We start from the raw sequence: 23,734 nt of genomic DNA on the forward strand, positions 1-23,734 counted from the left end.
TGTTCCATGTTTGCTGAGATAGAAATGGAACACTCCTGAAAGAGTGCTGGTGACCAGTATGGAAGTCAGTTAAGGACAGCAAGTGTCCCTAAAAAAGAAACAGGGATTAGCAAACTCACAGACTTTAAAGAGAATACAAAGAAATAATTTAGTTATGGTATATAATAAAGGCAACCCAAATGTGTTCACAAAACCAACAAATACAAGATACTTAAATATATAGAGATAGCCAACATTTTCATCCTGATTTCTAAATGTTATTGAAAGTTATTTCAGCAATACTTATTACAGACATTTATGTATATTACCAGGGTAAAGGAAATTCAATTTCAAAGATGACTAAAAAACAATCTAATCAAGAGTCTCCTTCTCTATTTATAAATAAGGCCAATTATTGTTATTCACATTTTCTCAGGATGCAGTACCACAGCTGCTCGCCTTCAGCTTGTAGCTAAAACACCGAACGACAACAGCAAAAACCGTGGTTAAACGAACGCAATTTACTTGTACCGTTACTATGTCACCAAGACATACGATATTATTAAACGCCACACTCACGACACAAATTGAGTTACGGTTGTCATAAATTAAATTTTCTGCTTGGAAAACAAAAACTCTAGCACCCGGATGATCTGGGGAATATGATAAGGCCTACAAAGGATTTGGTCAGGGCCAAACCGAACCAGTAGAGCCCAGACCTGCTCAGAGAACGCGCCCACGTGTGCGCGCCCACGAACCCGGCTTCGTTCACGTTCCACGCGGCCGCGAGGAGCCCAAGGCGGCTGGCGGCGTTCGTTCGCGCTCCCACCAGGACGAGTGGAAGGGAGGGGCCTTTGAACTTTTCAGAATATAACAACACTAGTTAGCCATTAGACACTACCTTCTCGTCGCGCGAGGGGGGAGGATTACCAACCACTGGCCTCAACCGGCCCGCGTCTCGCCCTCTCCAGACCGCGTCTGGCCCTAAACGAGCAGAGCGGGACAAGCTCCCGGAGGGCTGCACGTAGTCCCGCCTTTCCCGGGGGAACGCGGGATTGGCGGTTACCGCAGCCAATCCTCTGGCAGCGCGTTCGGTCTCGGCGGCTTCCGCAAGTATAGCTGAGCTCAGCAGGGCTGAGGCCGGCTATTGGCGAGCGGCCTGTAAAGAGACGCCACCATCGGCTGGTTTTCTTTTGTGCCGGCCACCGGGAGTGACGTGGCTGGTGAGTGGGCACCAACAGCCGCAGCTGCTGTGCTGCTGCGTTCGTCGAGTAGGGAGATGCTCACGGGCCAGGGTTTGCGTAAAGGGAAAGAATGGAGTCCGTCTGCGGCCGCGGAGCTCTTTCTGCTGCGTGTGTGGCGGTACGGACGAATTGGACCTCGAAGCTCGCTCCCCAAGTCCGCGTCTTCGTACACGGTCCGAATGGGACGTGCGGCTCCTAGAAGGAAGGGGCGGTAGTAGCGATATTTGTTGAGCTTCGGCTCAGTAGCGCTTCAGCTGCGGGAGGAGACTGCGCGGGACTGGTGGGTCTCCAGAGAGGTCCGCTGCTGGAAGCCGCTCTCTAGGCGCTCGCGAGGGTGAGCCAAAGTCGTTTGTTCGCTGGTTCTGAAGCGGCGCGGCAAACCTGCTGGAAAAGGTTTTCTGAATGAGGGGTCAACACCACCTCAGCTTTGCCCTCTGGTTGAGCTGTAAATTTTAAGCTTGCAGCGAATATTTTCCCCATCCTGTACAAGGTGTCTTCTAAGTATAACTTAAAGCATTTAAAAATAATGTGTGATAAACGGTAGCCGTTTAGAGTAGAAGAAAAATTTTACATATGTAAATTAGAGTTTTGCTTTGTCTTAGTATAACTTTAATCCCTATTCATCCCTATAAACCTTGCTGCCTATTCTTAATAGATTTTTGGAGGGGAGTGGGATTTTCTACTCAGGAAATTCTAACATATGGAGCTAGGAAAAATGCCCCCTCTCTGCCAGCTCTCCATTTGACAGGGTTTATGTATTTTTAAGTCGGAGATGTTCCAAATGTAATCTAGTCCTATTTTCTCCTCCAGTCTAGCTAGTCGGATTCTACGAGAATTTTCTTTTGTTTAAGGCAATCTTAGAGTCAAGTAAGCAGTAAATAACTGGGAATAGGTTTTTCCTTTGCTGCTCATCTTGAACGTAAAAGGGGAAGGAAAAACAAAAAGAAAGAAAAACTAAGGTTTTAGGGAAGTTGACTAGAGTTACAATATTCAGAAGAAACACTGATTCTTTTTAATACCTAATTGAATCACAAGATTGAGAAACAAGCATTATCCCTTGACGATCTAAATTTTCCACCGTTATGTAAACAACTTGTTCCCCTGACAGTAGGTATTCAAAAGGGAGTGATTCGAACTCTGACCATTCTTTATGGAGCCAACATTACATTAGACTTAAGAGTCTGGCTACTCAGAACAGACTGGCTAGGTCGGATTTGCATTTTCATATTAGTTATTCTGTTGTTGGTAAATTTAGCTCCTGGCTTTTCATTTTGCTATCAAGATGTAAGAAAAAGTAGTTTTTCTCTTTGAGTTTGAATTTTCCTGTCCTTTATTTCATTGAGTAAAACCAACATACTAGAAGACAAATTTTAGAAAAGGGATTTTAATTTTTTTAAATAGAACCATAAAAATAAGTATTGTTTGTCTAACCATTAAAGACAGATGTTAGGACTATAACTGCCTTCGTAAGCACCTGAAAGTAGCATATTTTAGAGGGCATATATATTCTATTTCAGATTTGGGAAAACATAATCCTAACAACACACCATATTTTTCATGTCAGAATTTGGGATGGTTAGGCTTCTATTTATATCAGTGTTAATTCATTTTATTGCTTTTTTACATAGCAAACATGAATGTTGGAGTTGCTCACAGTGAGGTGAATCCAAATACCCGTGTAATGAACAGCCGTGGTATGTGGCTGACATATGCACTGGGAGTTGGCTTGCTTCATATTGTCTTACTCAGCATTCCCTTCTTCAGTGTTCCTGTTGCTTGGACCTTAACAAATATTATACATAATCTGGTAAGAATTTTCCTTATACTAAACACATAAAAACTTATGGTTTTATGTTACAAAGAAGAAAAATACATGAGTTGGATTTTTTTAACAGATTTATCACATTATTCACATTCTGTAAAATTCACCCATTTAAAATATAATACAATAGTTTTTAGTGTATATGCTGTAATTTTGAAGAATTCTAATTCAGGGTCGTATTTTTTTTTCTATCACACTGTATTTCAACATTGGGCCCTATTTCTAGTAAGAATTTTTTTCCCCATTGTTTTTCTAGAACCTGGTTATTTTAGCAAAAATTACAAAACACTGTAATTCAGGCTGCTATAAAACATTGATTAACCAGAATGTTTCTGAAGAAGATGTAATTAAGTTTTCTGGGTAATTCGAGTCTAACGACAATCTTTAGTTTCAGCCCTTATTAAGTATTTCTAAATTGTATCCTTTTTAATTTCAGTATAGAAATTTTAAGCTTAATCAAAGGTGATTCACGATCTTTCGGTACCTTAGCCTCATGTTGAATATTAGTCTCCTGTGTTATATGGTAGTTCTACAAAGGAGCAGATGTTGGATTGACTTTATTAACCACATTATGTAGTCCTGGAAATTAACCTGTTTTTAAAAAATCCCTTGAAAGTGACTTTTCTTGCCTTTAACAGCCTACTCAAGTAGATTAAAGGGGAAAGAGTTAATTGAGGATTTTAATTGAATCCAGATTTACTGAATAATATTTAAAGCAATCCAAAGAATTAAGAACTGAAAGCATCAAGACAGGAAAATGAAAATTAATATTTTTTTGTATCTTCTGAAGTGTCCTTGAAGTGTACTAGAAGAGTACAAGGATGATGTAGTAATGGAAATAAATGAATATCTATTAATCCTTATGTGGTAGACTTCACTAGGACAAAATTATTTGTTTTCAAATAGTGATTTTTCTGAAATATTTGATACCAGTCATGTCCCTTTTATTTGAAGCTTTCTCCTAGATATATTTCCTTCCACTCCCCTCATCCCCCTCCCCCCATTTGGATTGTTCTTTCCCACACCTGGATATATTTCTGACCTTTCCTTCTTTATTTCCTGTTGCAGGGTCTTCCTTCTCTTTTCCTCTCCTAAATGTTGCTATTCTTGAGGTTTTTTCTTCATCTCTTCTTGTGCTATATATTCTACCTAGATTACTTCCATCTGTCTATATTTTTGTTTGTCATTACTGTGGAGAACTAATAAGTAGAGTGATGCCCATATTTATATTACCAGGTCACCTTATACCTTAAAAAAAAAATTTGAACTCATCCTATTCCTTATATATCACTTGCCACCCCTAATTTTTTCCTCTTACTTTGTTACTAATCTTATCTAAGGACACTATAGTCTGCCTAATTACCCAAGCCAGGAAGCTGAACAACATGATGTAGCATCCAAACAAACTTTTGAGAGGAAAAGGAAGCTCTGTTAACAACCACATCAGGAGAATAGGTGTAAATCAGAACCACCCAAAGCAAACTAGGATATATGGTCACCCTAGTCTTAGGGTAATTCATATCCATTCTTTATACTCTACATGTACTTTGTCAAAGCCCTGTCTGTTCTTTTGTTTTACTTTCTCTCAAAGTGATCCCCACTGGCATTGCAGTAATTCATCCTATCAGTTTTTCTCAGTTTGATTACTCCAGTAAATCTGACAGTCTCCTTGGTACTCCTCTACCTTACCGTCCGCATTCCAACTTAGCAGAATGATATTTTAAAGATAATGTCTGCTCAGGTTACTCTAAATCCTTCAGTCAGTCCCCATTGCCTTCATGGAAAAATTCCATGTGGCATACAAGACCAGTTGACAGTATTACAGAGGCAGAAAGGAAATAGTTCTTATCATCCATCTCCAAACACAGGCCATGCTCTGATGATAATGAAAATCTTGCTCTCACCTTTTAGCTTTGCCTTAGACTTCTTCCACTCTTATTAATTAATACTGCTCCCTCATTCCTGCTCTGGTTGATTTCTACTTGTCCAGCAAAACCCTACTCAGGTATCACTTTCCCAGGAAGTTACTCACCTGCCATGCTGCATTCTTTAACACAGATTTATCATAGTTTTATAATTAGGAATTTATTTCTTTGATCTTAATTTCTATATATATATAGGCCTATTTAAATGTTTGCTGAATAACTAGTCTATACTGTCTCTCAGTTTTCCCTTCTCCAATGGCATGTATTAAATGTATTTCAGAAGCCATTTCCCTTACTTGCCCTCATGTTTTCAATGTGGTTGACTGGGATAGAGGCACAGATTATGGCCCTGGACAAAGGATAGGTAATTGGCACCATGTGAGGAAGCAAACTTATGACTTATTAGTTCACCACAGTAAAAACCTAACTAGCCATAGATGTAGCAATCCATGCCTCCAAATTTAAGTTCCTTTTGAAAGTAGTCTAGATTAAATGAATTAAAAATGTGAAATACCTACTGAATGCTTTTCAATATATGAAAATAGGCCCCATTGTTACCTCTGGTTTGAAGATACACTGTATTTGCCTTTCTGAACCATAACATAAACACCTACAATGATTTGGTTTTCATTGCTACAGTTCTTTTTTTTTTTTAAGATTTATTTTATTTATTTTTCTTCCCTCCCCATTCTCCCTTTTGTCTGCTCTCTCTGTCCATTCACTGTGTGCTCTTCTGTGTCTACTTGTATTCTCATTAGGCGGCTTCAGGAACCGATTCTGGAACCTTCCGGGGTAGGGAAGAAGTGATTACTCTCGCACCACCTCAGCTCCCTGTTCTGCTACATCTTATTTTTTCCTCCTCTGTGTCTCTTGTTGCATCATCTTGCTGCGCCAGCTGTGCGTCAGCTGGCACTCCTGCATGGGGCAGCTTTCCCATATGGGGCGGCATTCCAAGTGGGCCAACTCACCGTGTGGGCCAGCTTGCCCTCACCAGGAGGCCATGGGCATCGAACCCTGGACCTCCTATAATGGTAGATAGCAGCCCAATTGGTTGAGCCATGTCCGTTTCCCAACAGTTCTCTCTTGAGTATAAATGCTTCACAAAATTTTTAGCCCCACTTTTTAAATGAATGAGAATTCATTTTGAGCCAGTAAATATTTATTAAAGGCTACTACTTTTTCTAATTCTTAATGTGGGCATATATCATCACTAGAATTTTCATATAAAAATTTTTAAAACTAAACACATTGGGGTATATGGTCAGATAAGATTTCATTATCACTGAAAAGGACATTTAAAATCAACTGTTTGACTATCATAAGCAAACATTGGTAAGTGCATGTGGTATGAATGAAATAGAGAATTTTTCTTTTGGATGGATTCTAACATATATGTGGTCTTGAGTAAAGTTTCTTAACCTTTTTTGGGTCACACACATCTCAGAATTTGAAAGCATGAAATTCCTGTTTCATAGTTGCCTTTAAAGTCCATGTAAAAATGGTTTCCTAGTACATAACACTCCTTGACTTATTGTCATTTTACAACATGTCTAATACTTGCTGTGTGCCAGCTGTTGTTCCTGAAGTATTTGGGTTAATAAGAAAACAAACATACAAACAACTCTAACACAATATATTGTACTATAATAAAAAAGTATTTTCAATAAATTCTATGCCAGCACATAAACAGGAAGAGTTTTATTGATACTAATGAGAGGAGTTTCAGAAGTTGTCTTTTGGACTGGACCTTCAAGAATGAAGTAATTGGGAAGCGGACTTGGCCCAATGGATAGGGCGTCCGCCTACCACATGGGAGGTCCATGGTTCAAACCCCGGGCCTCCTTGACTCGTGTGGAGCTGGCCCATGTGCAGTGCTGATGCGCGCAAGGAGTGCCATGCCACGAGGGGTGTCCCCTGTGTAGGGGAGCCCCACGTGCAAGGAGTGCACCCTGTGAGGAGAGCCGCCCAGCTTGAAAGAAGTTCGGCCTGCCAAGGAATGGTACCACACACACAGAGATGACGCAGCAAGATGATGTGACAAAAAGAGGCACAGATTCCCATGCTGCTGACAACAACAGAAGAGGACAAAAGAACACGTAGCAAATGGACAGGACACAGAACAGACAACTAGGGCGGGGGGAAAGGGGAGAGAAATAAATAAAAATAATAATAAATCTTAAAAAAAATTGAAGCAATTGATAAAGAGGCATGAAGGTTTTGCCTTAGCAACAAGCACCCTTCTCCTCTGAATTTCCTGAGTGCTCTCATTGTACGTTTGATAGCAGTTTCTGCCCTACATTCTAGTTGCTTATATCTTTTTATTTTCTTACCATCCTTTGGAAGATTGAGCTTTTTTAAGGCTGGAGCCAGTTCATTTTCATATTTGCATTATCTGTGCTGTATCCTGTATATGATCCCTTATTAAATGTTGTTGTATTAAATCTGATTTGAACATGACTCCTTTCCTCCATAGCTTCGGTGATATGGCAGCTAAACAACTTTTGAATTGCCTACTGGAATAACTAGGAGGTAGGCTAAGATTTGAAAGGAAGGGCTTTCTTAACCTAGTATACTATTCCACAGATTTTTCTATTTTTTTCCATATATTTATTATAAGTTCAGGTAGAAAAAAATGACATCACATCATGGCTTCTAAAGGGGAAAATTGTATCATCATGATAATTAGGCTTTATTCTGTTACCAGTGCCTCAAAGTGATCCGGAAATGAAGCACTTCCTGTCTATCTAAATGGGCATCATAATTTCAAAGAAACCAGATCTATTACATTGGTTTTTCCTAATTCACCACAAAATTAGATGTTTAAACATACCACCTGACAGAATGACTTTTTAACGTTTTTTACTCTGTAAAAAACTGACTTGAAAAACACTAAAGAGGAACAATGGTGATTTCAAAAATGTTTCCCCTGATGCAGTTTATTATTTTTATTTTTTACTGATTTACAAATATCAGATATATTACTATGATACTCTGAAGAAAACTTTTCTACACACTGGAATAGAGGCAATCCTATAAATGGAAAGGTGTTAGAAAATCTAAATGTGATAATGTAAAGCTACCCTAATATTACTTTTTGTTTGTTTGGTTTTGTTTTTCACTTAAAATGAGAAGTTGAAAACAGGTTTCAGTTGACCATTTATTCTAATTATAAACTATTTGTTTAGCACTTGCTTTGAGACAAACACATTGGGGAAGAGGATAATCAGATTCTACCCTTAAGGAGCTTAAAGTTTATGAGATATTAGAGACAAACAAATAGACCATTATAATGTGACATAGAAAGTCCTGCCAGGAGAAAGTCTAAGGAACCCTTACAACCCAGGTATAGACTACCTAAATGCTTCTAACAAAGACTAATCTGCATTTGATGCTGATTATGTATCCCCTTGTTTTCCAGGGGATGTATATTTTTTTGCATGCAGTGAAAGGAACACCTTTTGAAACTCCTGATCAAGGTAAAGCAAGACTCCTAACTCATTGGGAACAGCTGGACTATGGTGTACAGTTTACGTCTTCACGCAAGTTTTTCACAATTTCACCAATAATTCTGTAAGTTGCATAAATTTTAGCTATGAGATGGACTGAATAAAAGGAAGGTATCCTTTTATCAGACTGAATTAGAAAGAGTAGAATTTTTTATTGAAAATTTCTAGCAATAAGTAGTTACATCAAATAAAGTATAAAATACAAAATTTTTAACAAGTTGGTAATAAACCAGTTTTCAGGTAAATCAATACATATGGAGACAATATTACATGCTCATGAGTGTGCCTAGACATCCTAGGATTTACAGGTCAAATATATTCCAATTCATGTCATTAAGTTGCTTATAAGAAAACTAAACACATAATTATATTCTATATTGCACTATCAAGTTAATCTTCCTAAACAGTGATTTGGATGATTTCAGAATTTAATTGACCAAGTATTCCTTGGGAAAAACAGCACGGTTTAGAGAAGAGAGGGGTCAGGCTTTCCTTGTGGGATAGACTTGTGTTGAATCCTAGGATCTATTAGCCAGTTTGCTCATTTATAAAAATCAAGTTAATGATACCTAATTCGATGCTGATGCTATAAGATATAAATAATATTTATCTGTAAAGCATCAAACCTTGTACCTGTCATTTAATGTTGTCTTCTTACCTGGTATTCCAGGCATTCTACAAAATGACTCCTACCTCATTTCTCCTTGATGTGAATATTTTTCCATGCCCAACTCCCACTCCAAACAGTATTTCTTGAATACTTCCTGTGTAGTCCTATCCCTATGCCTTTGTTCAAATCATTTCTCCTACCTAAAATGCCTTCCCCTTAATTAACTTGTGTCCTACTCTTCTTTTAGTATTTAAATTCTACCTCAACAGTAAGGTCTTTTCCTTAGTATCCAACCTTCAGTGATAATGCCCTGCTTTGTTCAAATCATTTCTCCTACCTAAAATGCCTTCCCCTTAATTAACTTGTGTCCTACTCTTCTTTTAGTATTTAAATTCTACCTCAACAGTAAGGTCTTTTCCTTAGTATCCAACCTTCAGTGATAATGCCCTGCTTCAAACTCTCATAGTAGTTGTTATATATACCTCATTTATACCAGTTTGTATTATTTCTCTTATATTATAAATATTTTATTTCTCTGAAGGGTTTATAAGTGCTTATGTTGTAGAATTTGAGAGAAGTTCAATTATTTGAGTATAGAGAGGCCAGGACTCAGGAATGATTTTGAGAAGGAAAAATGGTTTATTGACGGCCGGCCTGGACTCGGGAGCTTTCTGTTTGAATCCCTGAGCCCTGAACAAGATTTTCAAACGTCTTTTATACAGAGAGGAAAGGCCAAATGGTCCCTTTGTTTCAGTTCTCAATAGGCTTCAATTAGCATATATATCTTCCACATCTTAGGTAAGCTTTTAGCGTGGACTCCAGATATTCTAGATAAGCTTTTAGCATATTTGGTTTTTGCATTTCCCCTAAATACTTAAAGTTTATAGCCCTTGCATTGTTAAACTATCCTGGGACTGGAGCCCGTAGCCTTTGTCCCTAAGGGCAGAACTGCAGCCTCTTACCGTTCCACACCCACAGCCTTCAGTTTAGGTTATCTCTGAAGAGACAAAGAGCCTCCCACCCATAGCCCATATCACTTAGACTCCTTTGAATTAAAAAATCAGTAGAGTGGCTTGCATATAATATATATCCCATATGTCTTAATCAAACACTATCACATAGCTTATAGGTAGTACATGGTGATGTATTCAAGATAAAAAAGCTTGAAAGACTTTTTAGAAGAGCTGGAATCCCTTAAGCTGGGACTTAAGGAAGGGTAGATTTCAGGTAGATGTTTAAATAATAAAGAAATGCCATTTTCAAATGGAAGGAACAAATGATGATGGAGTGGTAGGCATCTTTTTCTTTGTACATATAACACTTTCAGGAAATTTAAAAAGTTTTTAATTACTTTACCCCACGTAAAGTTAACCTCAAAAGAAAATGATCTGGTTAACAGAGATATATGTAATAACAAGAATAATGGTTGTATTAGTCAGCCAAAGGGGTGGGTGCTGGTGCAAAATACCAGAAATCAGTTGGTTTTTATAAAGGGTATTTATTTGGGGTAGAAGCTTACAAGTTACCTGGCCATAAAGCATAAGTTACTTCATTCACCAAAGTTTGCTGCCACATGTTGGAGCATTATGGCTGCCAATGTCTGTAAGGGTTCAGGCTTCCTCTTCCTCTTAAGGCTCTGTGGTCTCAGCTTCTTCCAGTATCAGCTGTAGGCTGAGATAAGTCTCATCTCTCTCCCAGGGCTCATTTCTTTCTGGGCTTAGTTGCTCTGCTCTGTCCACAAGGCTATCTGTAAACTGTCAGACTAATGACTCATCTCTCTTCCTGGGGCTTCTGCTGTGTCTAATAGAGCCTTCTGTCTTTGCTCTGGTATTTGCTTCTCTGTAAATTTACTTCCCAGGGCTATAGCATTAAACTCCAAATTTTGTTCTCTGTCATGTCTTTTCTCTGTGAGTCCTGGCCCACCAGGGTGGTAGGGATACAACATGCTACTGATGTGGCCCAGGCAAAGCCTTAATCATTATTTAATCAAGTAAGAGTGAACCCTCTGAATCCAGTATAATCTAATATACCCAGAGGATTACAAACATAATCTAATATATATTTTTGGAATTCATAATAATACCAAAGTGCTACAGTGGTTCATCAGACAGTCTTAAGTTACTATCTATATGACTCTTGGCCATTTTCTTGAAAGCCCCAGTTTTCTCATCTATAAAATATTAAAGATTACATGATAATGTAAAACCTGGCATAAAATGAATATTCAAATAGAACTAGCACAAAAAGGTCAACATGTATCTGTACAACCTCCATATTTCTAAAATATATTTTTGACCCACAGGTATGATTTCAAACATTCTGTGATTAAATTCCTTACCTATATGAAGAAACTGCATTAAAGCTTTGGTATTTTTCAGAGTGCTTTCATATTTTCTTATTTGATCATCATTTGTGAGGTAGGTGAGACCTGCAGTGTTATCTCAGAATAAACAGACTGAAATGCATTACTGTACTTAAGATCTCACAGCTCTTTAGAGACGAGCCAGATTAAACCTTAAAATTTCTGGCTTCTAATACTGGTATCTTTCCAGGATACCCCTTGGCAAATAAAAACCGTTTGGGTTTTGCATCCTCTTAGAGCATTGTCTAGGCTTTTTAATAGTCAAGTAATTATCATATAATCTACACACATAATTAGTTTTCATTGAAAGAGAAAAAGGAACTTATACTGAGGTATGACAAGGTGAATCCATTCCAAGAAGATTTATTGTTTCCAACCTATCAAATTATAGATTAAACTCATAATGAAGGGAAATCAAATGAGCTTACTAGATGCAAGTCACATCCTATTTTCTTCAGTGAAGGAAGTATAAAAGCAGTCTTCAAGTATATGAAAGCAGGAGGAAAGGATTTAAAGTGAAGATTGAGGAATATGGTTTATTCTCAAGAAAGAATTTTCTATCTCTGTAATTTGTGAAATAGATATAAGATTGTAGGATTTCTCAACCTAGATGGTTCTGAAAATAAATACAGGTCTCTGGCCGGTTTTAGTCATAGTTGGAAATAATTGTTCTTTTCTAATTATATTACACAAAATATTCATCTCCTCTTACGAGAGACTAATGATGGTAATTAGAGGAAAGGCTATTAGAATACTCCTTGTTTACTCTAAAAATAAACACCTCTAAGGAAGCTAACTTCTTAAGATCAAGTAAGGTGCAATGTTTTATTCACCACATCTTATCTATTATTAAGGCATTATTTTAGTAGCCAGATGATGTGTCTGTACTCTGATGTACTGTTAGGTAAAATTAAACCAGGCATTTCTGATTTGGTGATTTATGGTTTTAAAATGTGGCTTAGACTTGTGTTAAAACAAGTTCTCAGGTGTTGAATATCTTTGAATATGTATGTCTGTTCAGTTACAGCAGAATAGCTGGAATTTTACAACAGTGTCTTTCAAGTTTCCAGTTAAACTGATTATACCTTTCAACTACAGTATGGAAATTAGGATATCAAAAGGGCAACCAAGTATGTTTTCTTTCAAAGATACTCAATTGTACTAATATACCAAAACCCATTTTTCAGAGCTTTACAACAGTGATTCTTAACCTTTTGGTGGGTCACAAAACCCTTTGAGAATATGACTGGTGCTTCTCTTCAGAAATATACACATAAATACAAAACTATACCTGAAATTTCAGGGGGTATATGAACCCTAGTATGAAAGCTTCTGCTTTAAAGAATGCAAAGTAGCAAAGTATATTAAATGCATATAACAATTGTAGAAATGCAAAGTATGCACAAATATCTTTGTTAAATAAATTTTTAAATCCCAAATCAAATTAACTTTGGTCCCCAAATTAAAATGTTTCCTCTTGTTTTAGTGCTCAAAACAGTTATTCTTTTCCAGTATTTTATGTTTCAGTGTCCTTTTTTTCTACCTTTTAGATTTATTTTTTAATTCTAAGTAATTTCACTTTTAGATGTTATATGTATTCTTAACTCTTTATTTCTACAGATATTTTCTGGCAAGTTTCTATACGAAGTATGATCCAACTCACTTCATCCTAAACACAGCTTCTCTCCTGAGTGTACTAATTCCCAAAATGCCACAACTACATGGTGTCCGGATCTTTGGAATTAATAAGTATTGAAATGTTTTGAAACTGAACAAAATTTTTATGGCTACTGAGTTTCCTGTAAGGAAGGAGTAATTAGTGTGCTACATTGTTTCTGTGATAATGTGAAATGAGAGGTATTTACATTGGAAGACCAATTGCTGGTTCTTCATAGACTATTTTGAAGTGCAGATTTTTTACTAGAAGATGCCTCTAAATGTTTAATGCATCTCATATATTTCTGAAGAGAGGTTTTACAGGCAGGCTGGGCAGGCCCCACTCCTAAGTTAAATGGCTCTACAGTGAGAGTGTAATGAATAAAACCAAGGAAATAAGAGATTTCCAAGAAACTAGGATTAGCTTAGTTTATCATCCATGGGCATTGTGTTAGGAAGAGAAAATTCCTAATCATTCACATCAGGTTTAAGCAGACTTACATGTAAACCAGAATCATCTCTTTAAAATTTTTATTACCATACATATTCCCACCCTCTTGTCTTTTACAAGCCAATTGCTTGCAAAAAGATGTATTGTTTTAGTTTTGCTGGCTCAACATTGTGTGTTGATAGATGAAGTCACTTTTAATTAAGTTACTGAGCTCATGATGGTCCACGTTCATGACTGATTGGCATCTTAGAAGATTCTAGGTTAGTCTTTAATTTTGGAACAAACTAAGTTTTGCTTTCTTTTCAGATAAAAGGCTGCTAAGCCAATTAAGAAAATTATTTCAAGCAGTTAAAGTATGTGATAATTTAAAATTCTTATTTGTTTGAGAAAATGAATTGTTAAAGTCTGCCATTCTTTAGAAAAGAAAATACAATATGGACACTGTGTTTTGGCAGAAACTGCTTCTTTAGCATTAGTACCAAAGTAAATAGTAAAAGTCTTTTTTAGCAGGTCTGCAGTAAAATATAACATTGTTTTTTCTTAGTCCTCCTGCTCTCAGTCCCAGTATTTTGCCATTAATATTGGAAAACATGGATTTTAGTGTAGATACCTCAAAATGGTAACTATTTCCAAAGCAGAGACCATATTGAAATTCTTGTGACTGGGAGAAGCTTTCTGTAATTGTTGACTTTTTAATTGCAAGAAATAACCATACACTACTTTGAGAAGTAATGTGTTTAAAAAAAAAATTCTGGTATAGGAGGAAACTGAAAATCTTAGTAACACTTGTAAACAAAATTCAGTGAAGAGTTATAGACCAACTTAAAATCAATTTATTTTGATAAACCAACTTTTCGAGGTAATGATCATTGTTTTGTATTTCAACAGTATTGAGTTTAAATGTCAGTTGTATGATACTGCCTTTGTATGTTTGTCTTTTCCCATGTATTTTTCATTAACTGATAATCTATGCTTTAATAAATTTTCCTTGGTGTAAAATTATTTCAGAAATTATCCAAATTCAGTAATCAAAATTACACTTATATTTAGGTAGCAAAAAACATTCCTTTGTCTTCATTTTAAAGCTTAAATATCTGAAAAGGCTTGCATTTTTTTGTACAGATTTCAGAGATAGAAATCTGCCTCTGCTATAGGCCTTCTTCCCCTATTTTCCCTACTTTCCCTCCTCCAGTATTTAGATGTTTGAGGGCCCACTGTGCTAAGTATTGTTCTAGATGTTGCAAATGAATAATGGTATATAAACAAGACAGAACAAAATTTTCCTTTCATATGCTTACATTCTACTTTGAAGATAGATAATAAGTGAAATAATACATATTTCATGTAGTGGTACATGAAAAAAATTTTTTTTTATTTCTCTCCCCTTCCCCCCCCCCCAGTTGACTGCTCTCTGTGTCCATTCGCTGTGTGTTCCTTCTGTGACCGCTTCTATCCTTATCAGCGGCACTGGGAATCTATGTTTCTTTGTCTTGCGTCACTTTGTTGTGTCAGCTCTCCGTGTGTGCGGCGCCATTCCTGGGCAGGCTGCACTTTCTTTCCCGCTGGGCGGCTCTCCTTACTGGGCACACTCCTTGCACGTGGGGCTCCCCTACATGGGGGACACCCCTGCATGGCAGGGCACTCCTTGCATGCATCAGCACTGCACATGGGCCAGCTCCTCACAGATCAAGGAGGTCTGGGGTTTAAACAGCGGACCTCCCATGTGGTAGGCGGATGCCCTATCCATTGGGCCAAGTCTGCTTCCCATTTTGGGAAAAATTTGAAGCAGCTGAATGGTAGGGGAGCTCTTTACAAAGGTCATCCCTGAAATATTCTATCTGAGGTGTTTTAGTTTGCCCAAAGGGATTGATGCAAAGTACCAGAAATGTGTTGGCTTTTAAAAGGGGTATTTATTTGGGGTACAAGCTTACAGTTCCAAGGCCATAAGAAGTCCAAAGTGAGGTACCATCAGAGATCTTTCTCACCAAAGTCAGCTACTGTTGATCCCGGTGCACTGTCACATGGTGAAGGAAGATGGCCGCTGCTCTCTGCTGTGGTTTCAGCCTCCTCGTCTGGCTCACCATCTCTTCTTGAGCTGTTCAGTCCACCTAGCCTCTTGGGGCTTCATGCTTAAGCAGTCCTCTCTCATTCTAAAAGCAACAACCATTGGAGAGCTTACACAGGCGAATAAAGGGATCTGATTGTTTTTCAAGGTCACTGGCTACTTTTGAGAATAAACCATTAAGGGGATAGGAAAAAGGAAGAAGACTTAGGAAGCTACTGCAGGCAAGAAATGATTGTAGCTTGGGTTAGAGAAGTAGCAAAGTGAGAGTCAGATTTGAGATGTGCTTTGCAGGTACAGGCCATAAGATTGTAGAATAGTAAGAATTAAAATCCCTACTTTTTTGGCCTTAGCACCTAGGTGAATGGCTGTGTGAAATGCCAATTTCACAAATTCATACAGTTTAATGTAAAAAAGAAAACTAAAAAAAGTCTGACTGTTATTTGCAAGAAAATCAATTGCCATACTATAATTGCTCCCAATTTCAAGCCAGGAGACACAATGGCAGTTTCTAAGCAGGCATGAACTTAGAAATACCTAAGTCTTATGTACCTGTCACAGACAAAGCATTCTCTTTGTTTTCCCTAACCCATTGTTTTAGTGTTTCCTTGATTCTGCAGTTGGTCTTTAATATTCTTTCTCTCAAAACCTTGCCCACCATTAACAGTCAATACCAGAGTCAGTGGTACTAGTTACCACTTTGCCTTAAAGCGTTATCCATGAAACTTAGGAATATGGGTACAATTCTGATAGCTGACTTTTAAAACTAAATAATGAAAATATACAAAGTCAATTGTTAAGTTTGAAAGATACTGTTTTAGTTTGCTAAGGCTGTCAATACAATAAACCAAAAACGGGTTGTCTCTATAAAGGGAATTTATTTGGGGTAAAAGCTTACAGTTACGAGGCCATGAAATGTCCAAGTCAAGGCACCATCAGATGTGCTTTCTCTGCAAAGGTTGCCTGCTGGCAGATCCTGAAGTCCTGCATCTGACAGGGCAAGGTGGTGGGTCTGCCAGTCTCTCTTCAGTCTCCTCCAGGCCCACCTTCTCTCTAAGCTTAGCTGTGGTAATCAGGCATATGGCTCATCACTTACTGGGCCTGTTTCTTTCACCTTCTTGGGATTTCTCCCTTTCTCTCTGTTTCTGCTTTCAGTTCTGTTTATATAAGACCCCAGAAAAGGGGGTGGACGCACAACCTGGGTCATGTCTCACTGACACAGTCCAATCAAAAGCCCTAAAGAGATCTAATCAAAGGTCCCTTAACTTGGGAAGCAATGTGGCTCAACTGATAGAGCATTTATCTGCCATATTCAAGGTCCAGGGTTCAAACCCAGGGCCTCCTGGCCCGTGTGGTAAGCTGGCCCACGCACAGTGCTGCCGTGCACAAGGAGAGTCATGCCATGCAGGGGTGTCCCCTGCATAGGGGAGCCCCACGCACAAGAGGTGTGCCCCACAAGGAGAGGCACCCCGCGTGAAAAAAGCACAGCCTGCCCAGGGTGGCGCCGCACACACAGAGAGCTGATGCAGCAAGATGACACAACAAAAAAGAGACAAATTCCTGGTGCTGCTGAGAATGCAAGCAGACATAGACGAACACACAGCGAATGGACACGAGAGAGCAAACAACAGGGGTGGGGTGGGGGCAGGGGAGAGATAAATAAAAAATAAAAATCTTTTAAAAAAAAAGGTCCCTTAACCGAATCTAATGCTATCAACAGGTCCCACAGCCACAGGAATGGATTAGTTTTAAGAATATGATTTTCTGGGATTCACAAAACTTCAAACCATCACAGGTATCCAGCTCAGAACAATCTATAAATTGAAAATTTTCTCTGTATGATTAAAATTAATAGTTTAAGATGAACTCCTTTGATCTTCAACTGGACGTATTGCAGTTTCTTCATTCTGAGTTATAAGGTTAAGTATTGCTGATTTAAACATAATTGATAATACTAAGTGTTACTTTTAGAGCAGATGAATTAATCTGTAAAATAAAACATCACGTTAGTAGATAGTGTTTTTGTTTTCAAAAAATTGTATTGTCCTTTGTATTGAAATTCTTTAGATAGCGCATTAGCATTGGTGGAAATCAGACCTAAATTTAAATTCCAACTCCACTATGTATTGATTGTGTAATCTTGGTCAAACTGATTGCTCTAAGTTTTCGTTTCCTCATCTGTAAAATGAGGGCAGTAAGACTACTTGCCTTTATGGTTGCTATGACACTTAAAATAGTATATATTAATAAATATTTAGAATTCTAGTTATCATTGTTGTAGAAGTTTGATATTATTTATGAATCCCCCAAAAAGAGAAAGATTATGTTTATAAACTGATCTGTTCCTCTGGGTGTGATGCCCTTTGATTGTATTAAATTCAAAGATTTTAAGCTTACTTGATAAAATCAATTTAGGACTTTTGATTTGATGATGTCAGTAAGGCATGACTCAGGTTAAATCCCCAAACAAGACTATGCTTTCTTCCCATAGACTGGCTGCCAGCAATCCTTGGCCCTATGCCACATGGCAAGGCACATGGTGGTGTCTATTGGTTTCTCCCTATTCTTCCGGGTTTCTCAGTTTCTTTTGGGCCTCTCTTTTTTTCTCTTTCTCTCTCTATTCATCCTATATGTAAAGGACTCCTAAAAGAGGATAATGGTTTGAGCACTTGCTTCTCACATTCCTGGGTTCAATCCCTGGTACCTCCTTGAAAAAAAACACAAATCCTGAATAAGGTGTGTAACACCTTAGACTCATCAAAAGAGCCTACTTATAATGGGTCCACACCTACAGGAATGCATTAACTTTTAGAACATGCTTCTCAAGTACAACAGTTTCAAAGTACCATATAATCCAGGACTACCACTCTTTATTTGTTGCTCAAATTGTCCCCTAGCTTTGGCCATTGGGAGCTCTTTCCAGTTGGCTCTTGTGTCCTTGATATGCCCCATCCTTTTTTTTTAAGCACAGAAATGCATTTTTTTAAGGTTTATAATAGTTTCTACAAAACTGTAAAGATTCCAGAGGGGTATAACAAATTAATATCTGTGTGGACTAGCTTTATAGAGCTATATGATGTTAAGAGTTAGCAAACACCTTAGAGACCATGTAATTCAACCCCTTGACTTAGCTTGAACCTTCCTTGTCCACTATCCTTCCAATCAGTTCCAACACTTAGAGCTTAAAAGTTAAAAGGCAAACGTTCCATTTTGTAATGGAATCTATAATTTGGTTTACATTGACCCAAAATCTGATCCTTATTCCACATGATAACTCTTCACAATTTATATGTTTTGTTTTGCCTTTTTTTTTTTTTTTTGAGGTTCCAAGGGCCAGGATTGAACCTGGGACCTCATAAGTGGGAAGCCAGTGGGTAACAACTGAGCCACATTGGCTCCCCTGAGTCAGATTTTTTTGTTTGTGTTGCTTGTTTGCTTTTTTTGGTTTTTTGGTTGGTGGTTTTTTTTAGGAGGCATCAGGAACCAGACACGGGACCTCCCATGTGGGAAGCAGGAGCTCAACCACTTGAGCCACATCTGCTCCCCTGTGTATAATTTAATCAAAAGTGCTAATTAAACATTACTAGGGGGAAGCAGGTTTGGCTCAACTGATAGGGCATCTGCCGACCACATGGGAGGTCCAGAGTTCAAACCCACGGCCTCCTGACCCATGTGATGAGCTGGCCCATGCGCAGTGCTAATGCATGTAAGGAGTGCCATGCCACGCAGGGGTGTCCCCCGTGTAGGGGAGCCCCATGCGCAAGGAGTGCACCCCATAAGGAGCTGCCCTGCCTGAAAAAAAAGTGCAGCCTGTCCAGGAGTGGTGCCACACATATGGAGAGCTGATGCAGCAAGATGACACAACAAAAAGAGGCACAGATTCCCTGTGCCACTGACAAAAACACAAATGGACACAGAAGAACACACAGTGAATGGACATAGAACAGATAACTGGGCGGGGCAGAAGGGGAGAGAAATAAATTTAAAAATCTTAAAAAAAAATAAACATTATTAGAGTTTTCTCCATTCTCTAAATGACATGGTTTCAAGTTTTTCTCCCATGATCTTGGTAATTCTGCTCTAAGTTCTAGTTTTTGTCATTATTATGTAATACTAGAGGTAAATACAAGTTGTGATAAGATGTAGTGTGACTACAGCAGTACCACGTCCTTGTTCTTAATGCTTTTTTTTTTTAATGTAGCCTAGTATCACGTTAGTTGTTTTGATAGGGAAACATCACTGATTCAGTTTATATACACTCACACCTTAAGTCTTCAAACATGTAGTGCTATTAAATGATGACTTCCCCTTCAATATTTATTAAATGGGTTTATTAAACCAAAGTCTTAAGACCTCTTATTTTTCCCTGTAAAATCCCATCTTCTTGATTTTAGCCTATAGATGCAGGCTTGGGCTTATCTAGCCCAAGATGAAGCCTGATTATCATACAATTTATTTATCCTAGCCTCATGTCACCAATAAATGTGACCCCACAATACACACATGCTTATCAAGAAAATGAATGCAGTAAGCCAGTATAGACAACTGCAGTAATGCAGGGCTTTTTTTGTTTTGGTTTGGTTTTTTGAGGTACCGGAGCTGGGGATTGAACCAGGATCTGGTGGGGTGGAAACCTGCACTCAAACACTGAGCCACATCAGCTCCCCTAAATTGTTTTTTTCGTTTGTTTGTTTGGTTAGTTGGGTTTTTTTGGAGACACCAGGGATCAAATCTGGGACTTCCCACATGGGAAGCAGGCACTCAACTGCTTGAGCCACACCTACTTCCCAATGCAGTTTTAGCAGTGTTTCTAACAGGACAGATAAGAGTATTTCCCAAAGCAATATGGATAGTATGGATAGTTAATATGGATAGTATGGATAGTTAATATGGAAAATGTGAACATGTTCAGTACTGGGAAGATATGTCTAAGTATGAGTCTGAAAGAAAACTTGGAGTAGCACTGGGTAGGGAAGGTAGGTAAGAGTACAACAGAAATAAACTATATTCCATTTTACCTGCTGTCAAAAAGAAAAGTAGTGAGAACTGAGGTTTTACTTTTAATTTTTATCTCTAATTCTGCTCCAGTTTAAAATGATTAATCAGGTAATTTGTTTTATAGGGTTTAAAATTTTTCATTTACCTACAAGTGAATACATAAGAATCATAAACATCAAATTTAGGGTACTAAAAATCTTGGGTATACAGATTGCTTCAATTGTACTGGGTGATGTTTTTCTAAAATTGGGTGTTGGGTTCACAGATGATCACTATATTATTTTTGACACTTTCATAATCTGAAGTATTTCATAATTTTAAAATTTTTAATAAGAGTATATTTGAATTTTCAGCATAGTGTCACTTATGCCATTTGATTCACTATTCAAGTCCTTGATAAACAAAGAACGGGTGATTATAGAAGTGACTCAATCTTTTGCCCTGAAATTCTATATAATTTTAAGTTTAGGGGAGCGTAACTCAGTGGTTGAGGGCCTGCTTTCTAAGTACCAGGCCCCAGGTTCAATACCCAGTACCTCCTAAAAAGAAAAATAAGTTTAGCAGGTAAGCCAAGTTTTACATCCCTTCACTCTGATTGCCCAAGTATGTGTTAATAAAAATGCATTATTCTCAAATATAAGATCTATAGAAAAATAAACCACATCATTAACACTGCAGAATGAACTCTATTTTTAAAGTACAAAAGATGAGAGAAATTTTTGTACTATTCAAGCTGGCTAGTAACATAGGAAATCAATAGACGGATCTGGAACCTGGCAGGGTCCATGTGGGCATCAAAAACCCCAAGATGACTGTTGGAAGACCTGCGCACAAGATTCAGCTATTCAGAACAAAATTTCCTCCAGAAACCAGGAAAAGCCCTGGATATTCACCAAGGACTTTAAAATTGGGCCCTCCTGGGGGATTGATGGGTGGGGTAATCAGTCAGAACAGCAAACAGCTAGAACTCCTCCCCTGCCATTAGCAAAGGGGCAGAATAATTAATGGTTCAAAAAGCAGGCACAGGGAAGCAGATTTGGCTCAATTGATAGAGCGTCTGCCTACCACATGCGCGGTCCAGGGTTCAAACTCATGGCCTCCTGACCCATGTGGTAAGCTGGCCCATGCGCAGTGCTGATGCACACAAGGAGTGCCATGTCACGCAGGGTATCCCCCGTGTAGGGGAGCCCCACGCGCAAGGAATGTGCTCCATAAGGAAAACCAGCCTGTGCAAAAAAAGCACAGCTTGCCCAGGAGTGGCACCACACACACGGAGAGCTAACGCAGCAAGATGACACAACAAAAAGAGACACAGTTTCCCAGTGCTGCTGACAAGAATGCAAGCGGACACAGAACACACAGCTAATGGACACAGAGAGTAGACAACGGGCGGGGGGTGGGGGGGGAGAGGGGAAGGAGGAGGGAGAAGGGAGAAAAATAAATTTAAAAAATAAATCTTAGGGAAAAAAAAAAAAAAGGCACAAGATCTGAACTCTCTTTTGCCTTTGGACCCCCACTCTTTCCTTCACTATGTCCTGGTGCCAGTTCCAGTGCTGGTCCATGTACTTGTTCCTGCCCTCTGCGCCCTGCTCTCGCTGTTTTTCCTCTGCCATGATGGCCATGCAAGTAAAACCCGAGCATTTATAATCTATAATCTATAATAGTAAATCAGTCTGCTTTATCACTTTTCAGCCCCTTCCTCTCTAACTGGGATCCATGATCTGTTATTTTCTCTGGGCAATGGCAGGCACAGACTGGACTATAGGGTACCTGTGGATCCACCCCCATCCCTAATAGATTAGGAAGGGTTTGCTGTCTCCACAGCCTCTATGGGCAACAGCAGGTAATTTCAGCCTAAAGGGAACTGTTGGGCACCCGTGGACTCACCACTACCACCCAATAGGATAGGAGGGGGCTGGTGTTTCCTCTCTGGGCAATGGCAGGAACTTCCAGCTACACAGACTGAACTTTTGGGTTTTGGTGGTTCCGTTCCCACCCACTAAAGGACGGAAGGGACAGTAATCCCTCAGCCTTTCAGGGTAACTGCAGGTGTATTTGACCCACATGGTTGAGACTGCTGGGAACTCCAGAGGGTCCATCCCCACCCCTGGCAGGGAGGGGGTGGTGGTGCTATGTCAGTCTTGCCTGGGCAACTGCAGTCACTTTGGACCTGCATGGCATAGTTTGCTGCCCACACCTGTAGCTTCATCCCCGCCCCAGGTAAGGGAGTAAATGTTGTGATGCTTCATCCATCTCTCTGGACAGTTACAGTCTTGTCCTGCACAACTTGGATTATTACACACAGTTGCGACTCTGTTCCTACCCCTGGCAGAGAAGGAAGGTTGGAGAAGCATCATCAATTCCTGGGCAACATGGGCAGCTTCAGCCTCCACAGCTTACAACTCTATCCTCGGCTCTTACTACAAACCAGCAAGGAAGAAAAGGCAAGAAAGTCCCAAACTAAAGAGAGAAACTGCACCCAGAATAAATGCATCTACTAAGCCAGATGCCAAGAGACCAACAAAAAATTGCAATCCATACCAAGAAACAGGAAGGTATGCCCCAATTAAAGGAACAAGATAGGCCTTCAGATGACATAAAGGAGTTGAGACAATTAATCATAGATGTTCAAACAAATATCCTTAAGTTCAGAAGGGAAATGTAGATTAAAACATAAAGAATTTTCTTGTTTGTTTCAGTTTTTTATTATTATTAAAATAATAAAAATGCTCTAATAATGGTTGAAGTGATGAATGTACAACTATGTAACTATACCAAATACCATTGATTATATACTTTGGATAAATTGTATGCTTTATTAAAATGCACCAATAAAATTGATTTGTTAAAAGAATTCAATGAGATGGCTAAAGAGATTAATGATATTAAGATGACACTGGGGGGAAGTGAATGTGGCTCAACAGATGGAGCATCTGTCTACCATACAGGAGGTCCAAGGGTTTGATACCCAGGGCCTCCTGGCTTGTGTGGTGAGCTGGCCCATGTGCAGTGCTGCTGTGCACAAGGAGTGCTGGCCCATGCAGGGATGCCCCCACATAAGGGTGCCCCCTGCGCAAGGAGAGCCACCCCGCATGAAACTGCAGCCCACCCAGGAATGG

At 38.9% G+C, this 23,734-nt stretch overlaps 2 protein-coding genes across 3 annotated transcripts in view; one reads left to right on the forward strand and one right to left on the reverse strand.

Moving 5' to 3' along the window:
• The window catches only part of PMS1 (PMS1 homolog 1, mismatch repair system component), a 98,912-nt gene extending 97,815 nt beyond the window's left edge, over positions 1-1,097 (reverse strand). Inside the window, exon 1 of the mRNA XM_004452543.4 lies at positions 881-1,097. The gene's annotated coding sequence lies outside the window, so the exon portion shown is untranslated. The remainder of the gene's footprint in view (positions 1-880) is intronic.
• On the forward strand, positions 1,089-14,557 carry ORMDL1 (ORMDL sphingolipid biosynthesis regulator 1). 2 transcript variants are annotated; one of them, XM_004452542.4, is made up of 4 exons: positions 1,089-1,202; positions 2,852-3,030; positions 8,389-8,540; positions 13,069-14,557. In XM_004452542.4, the coding sequence occupies exons 2-4, from the start codon at positions 2,857-2,859 to the stop codon at positions 13,202-13,204; spliced, it is 462 nt and encodes a 153-aa protein (XP_004452599.1). In that variant the 5' UTR covers positions 1,089-1,202; positions 2,852-2,856; the 3' UTR covers positions 13,205-14,557. The 2 variants fall into 2 exon arrangements, with proteins under 2 accessions (XP_004452599.1, XP_004452598.1); XM_004452541.4 differs by having other exon boundaries at positions 1,201-1,557.
• Positions 14,558-23,734: the final 9,177 nt, after the last annotated feature.

The sequence above is a fragment of the Dasypus novemcinctus genome, chromosome 7, assembly GCF_030445035.2.
Source record: "Dasypus novemcinctus isolate mDasNov1 chromosome 7, mDasNov1.1.hap2, whole genome shotgun sequence".
Lineage (NCBI taxonomy): Eukaryota > Metazoa > Chordata > Mammalia > Cingulata > Dasypodidae > Dasypus > Dasypus novemcinctus.

Excerpts from the sequence above, each read along its gene's own strand:
- ORMDL1 (XM_004452542.4), top strand. The coding sequence starts at position 2,857 with ATGAATGTTGGAGTTGCTCACAGTGAGGTGAATCCAAATACCCGTGTA. Across the intron at positions 3,031-8,388 it reads CAAATATTATACATAATCTG|GGGATGTATATTTTTTTGCA; the intron begins GTAAGAATTTTC and ends CTTGTTTTCCAG. Across the intron at positions 8,541-13,068 it reads ACAATTTCACCAATAATTCT|ATATTTTCTGGCAAGTTTCT; the intron begins GTAAGTTGCATA and ends TTATTTCTACAG.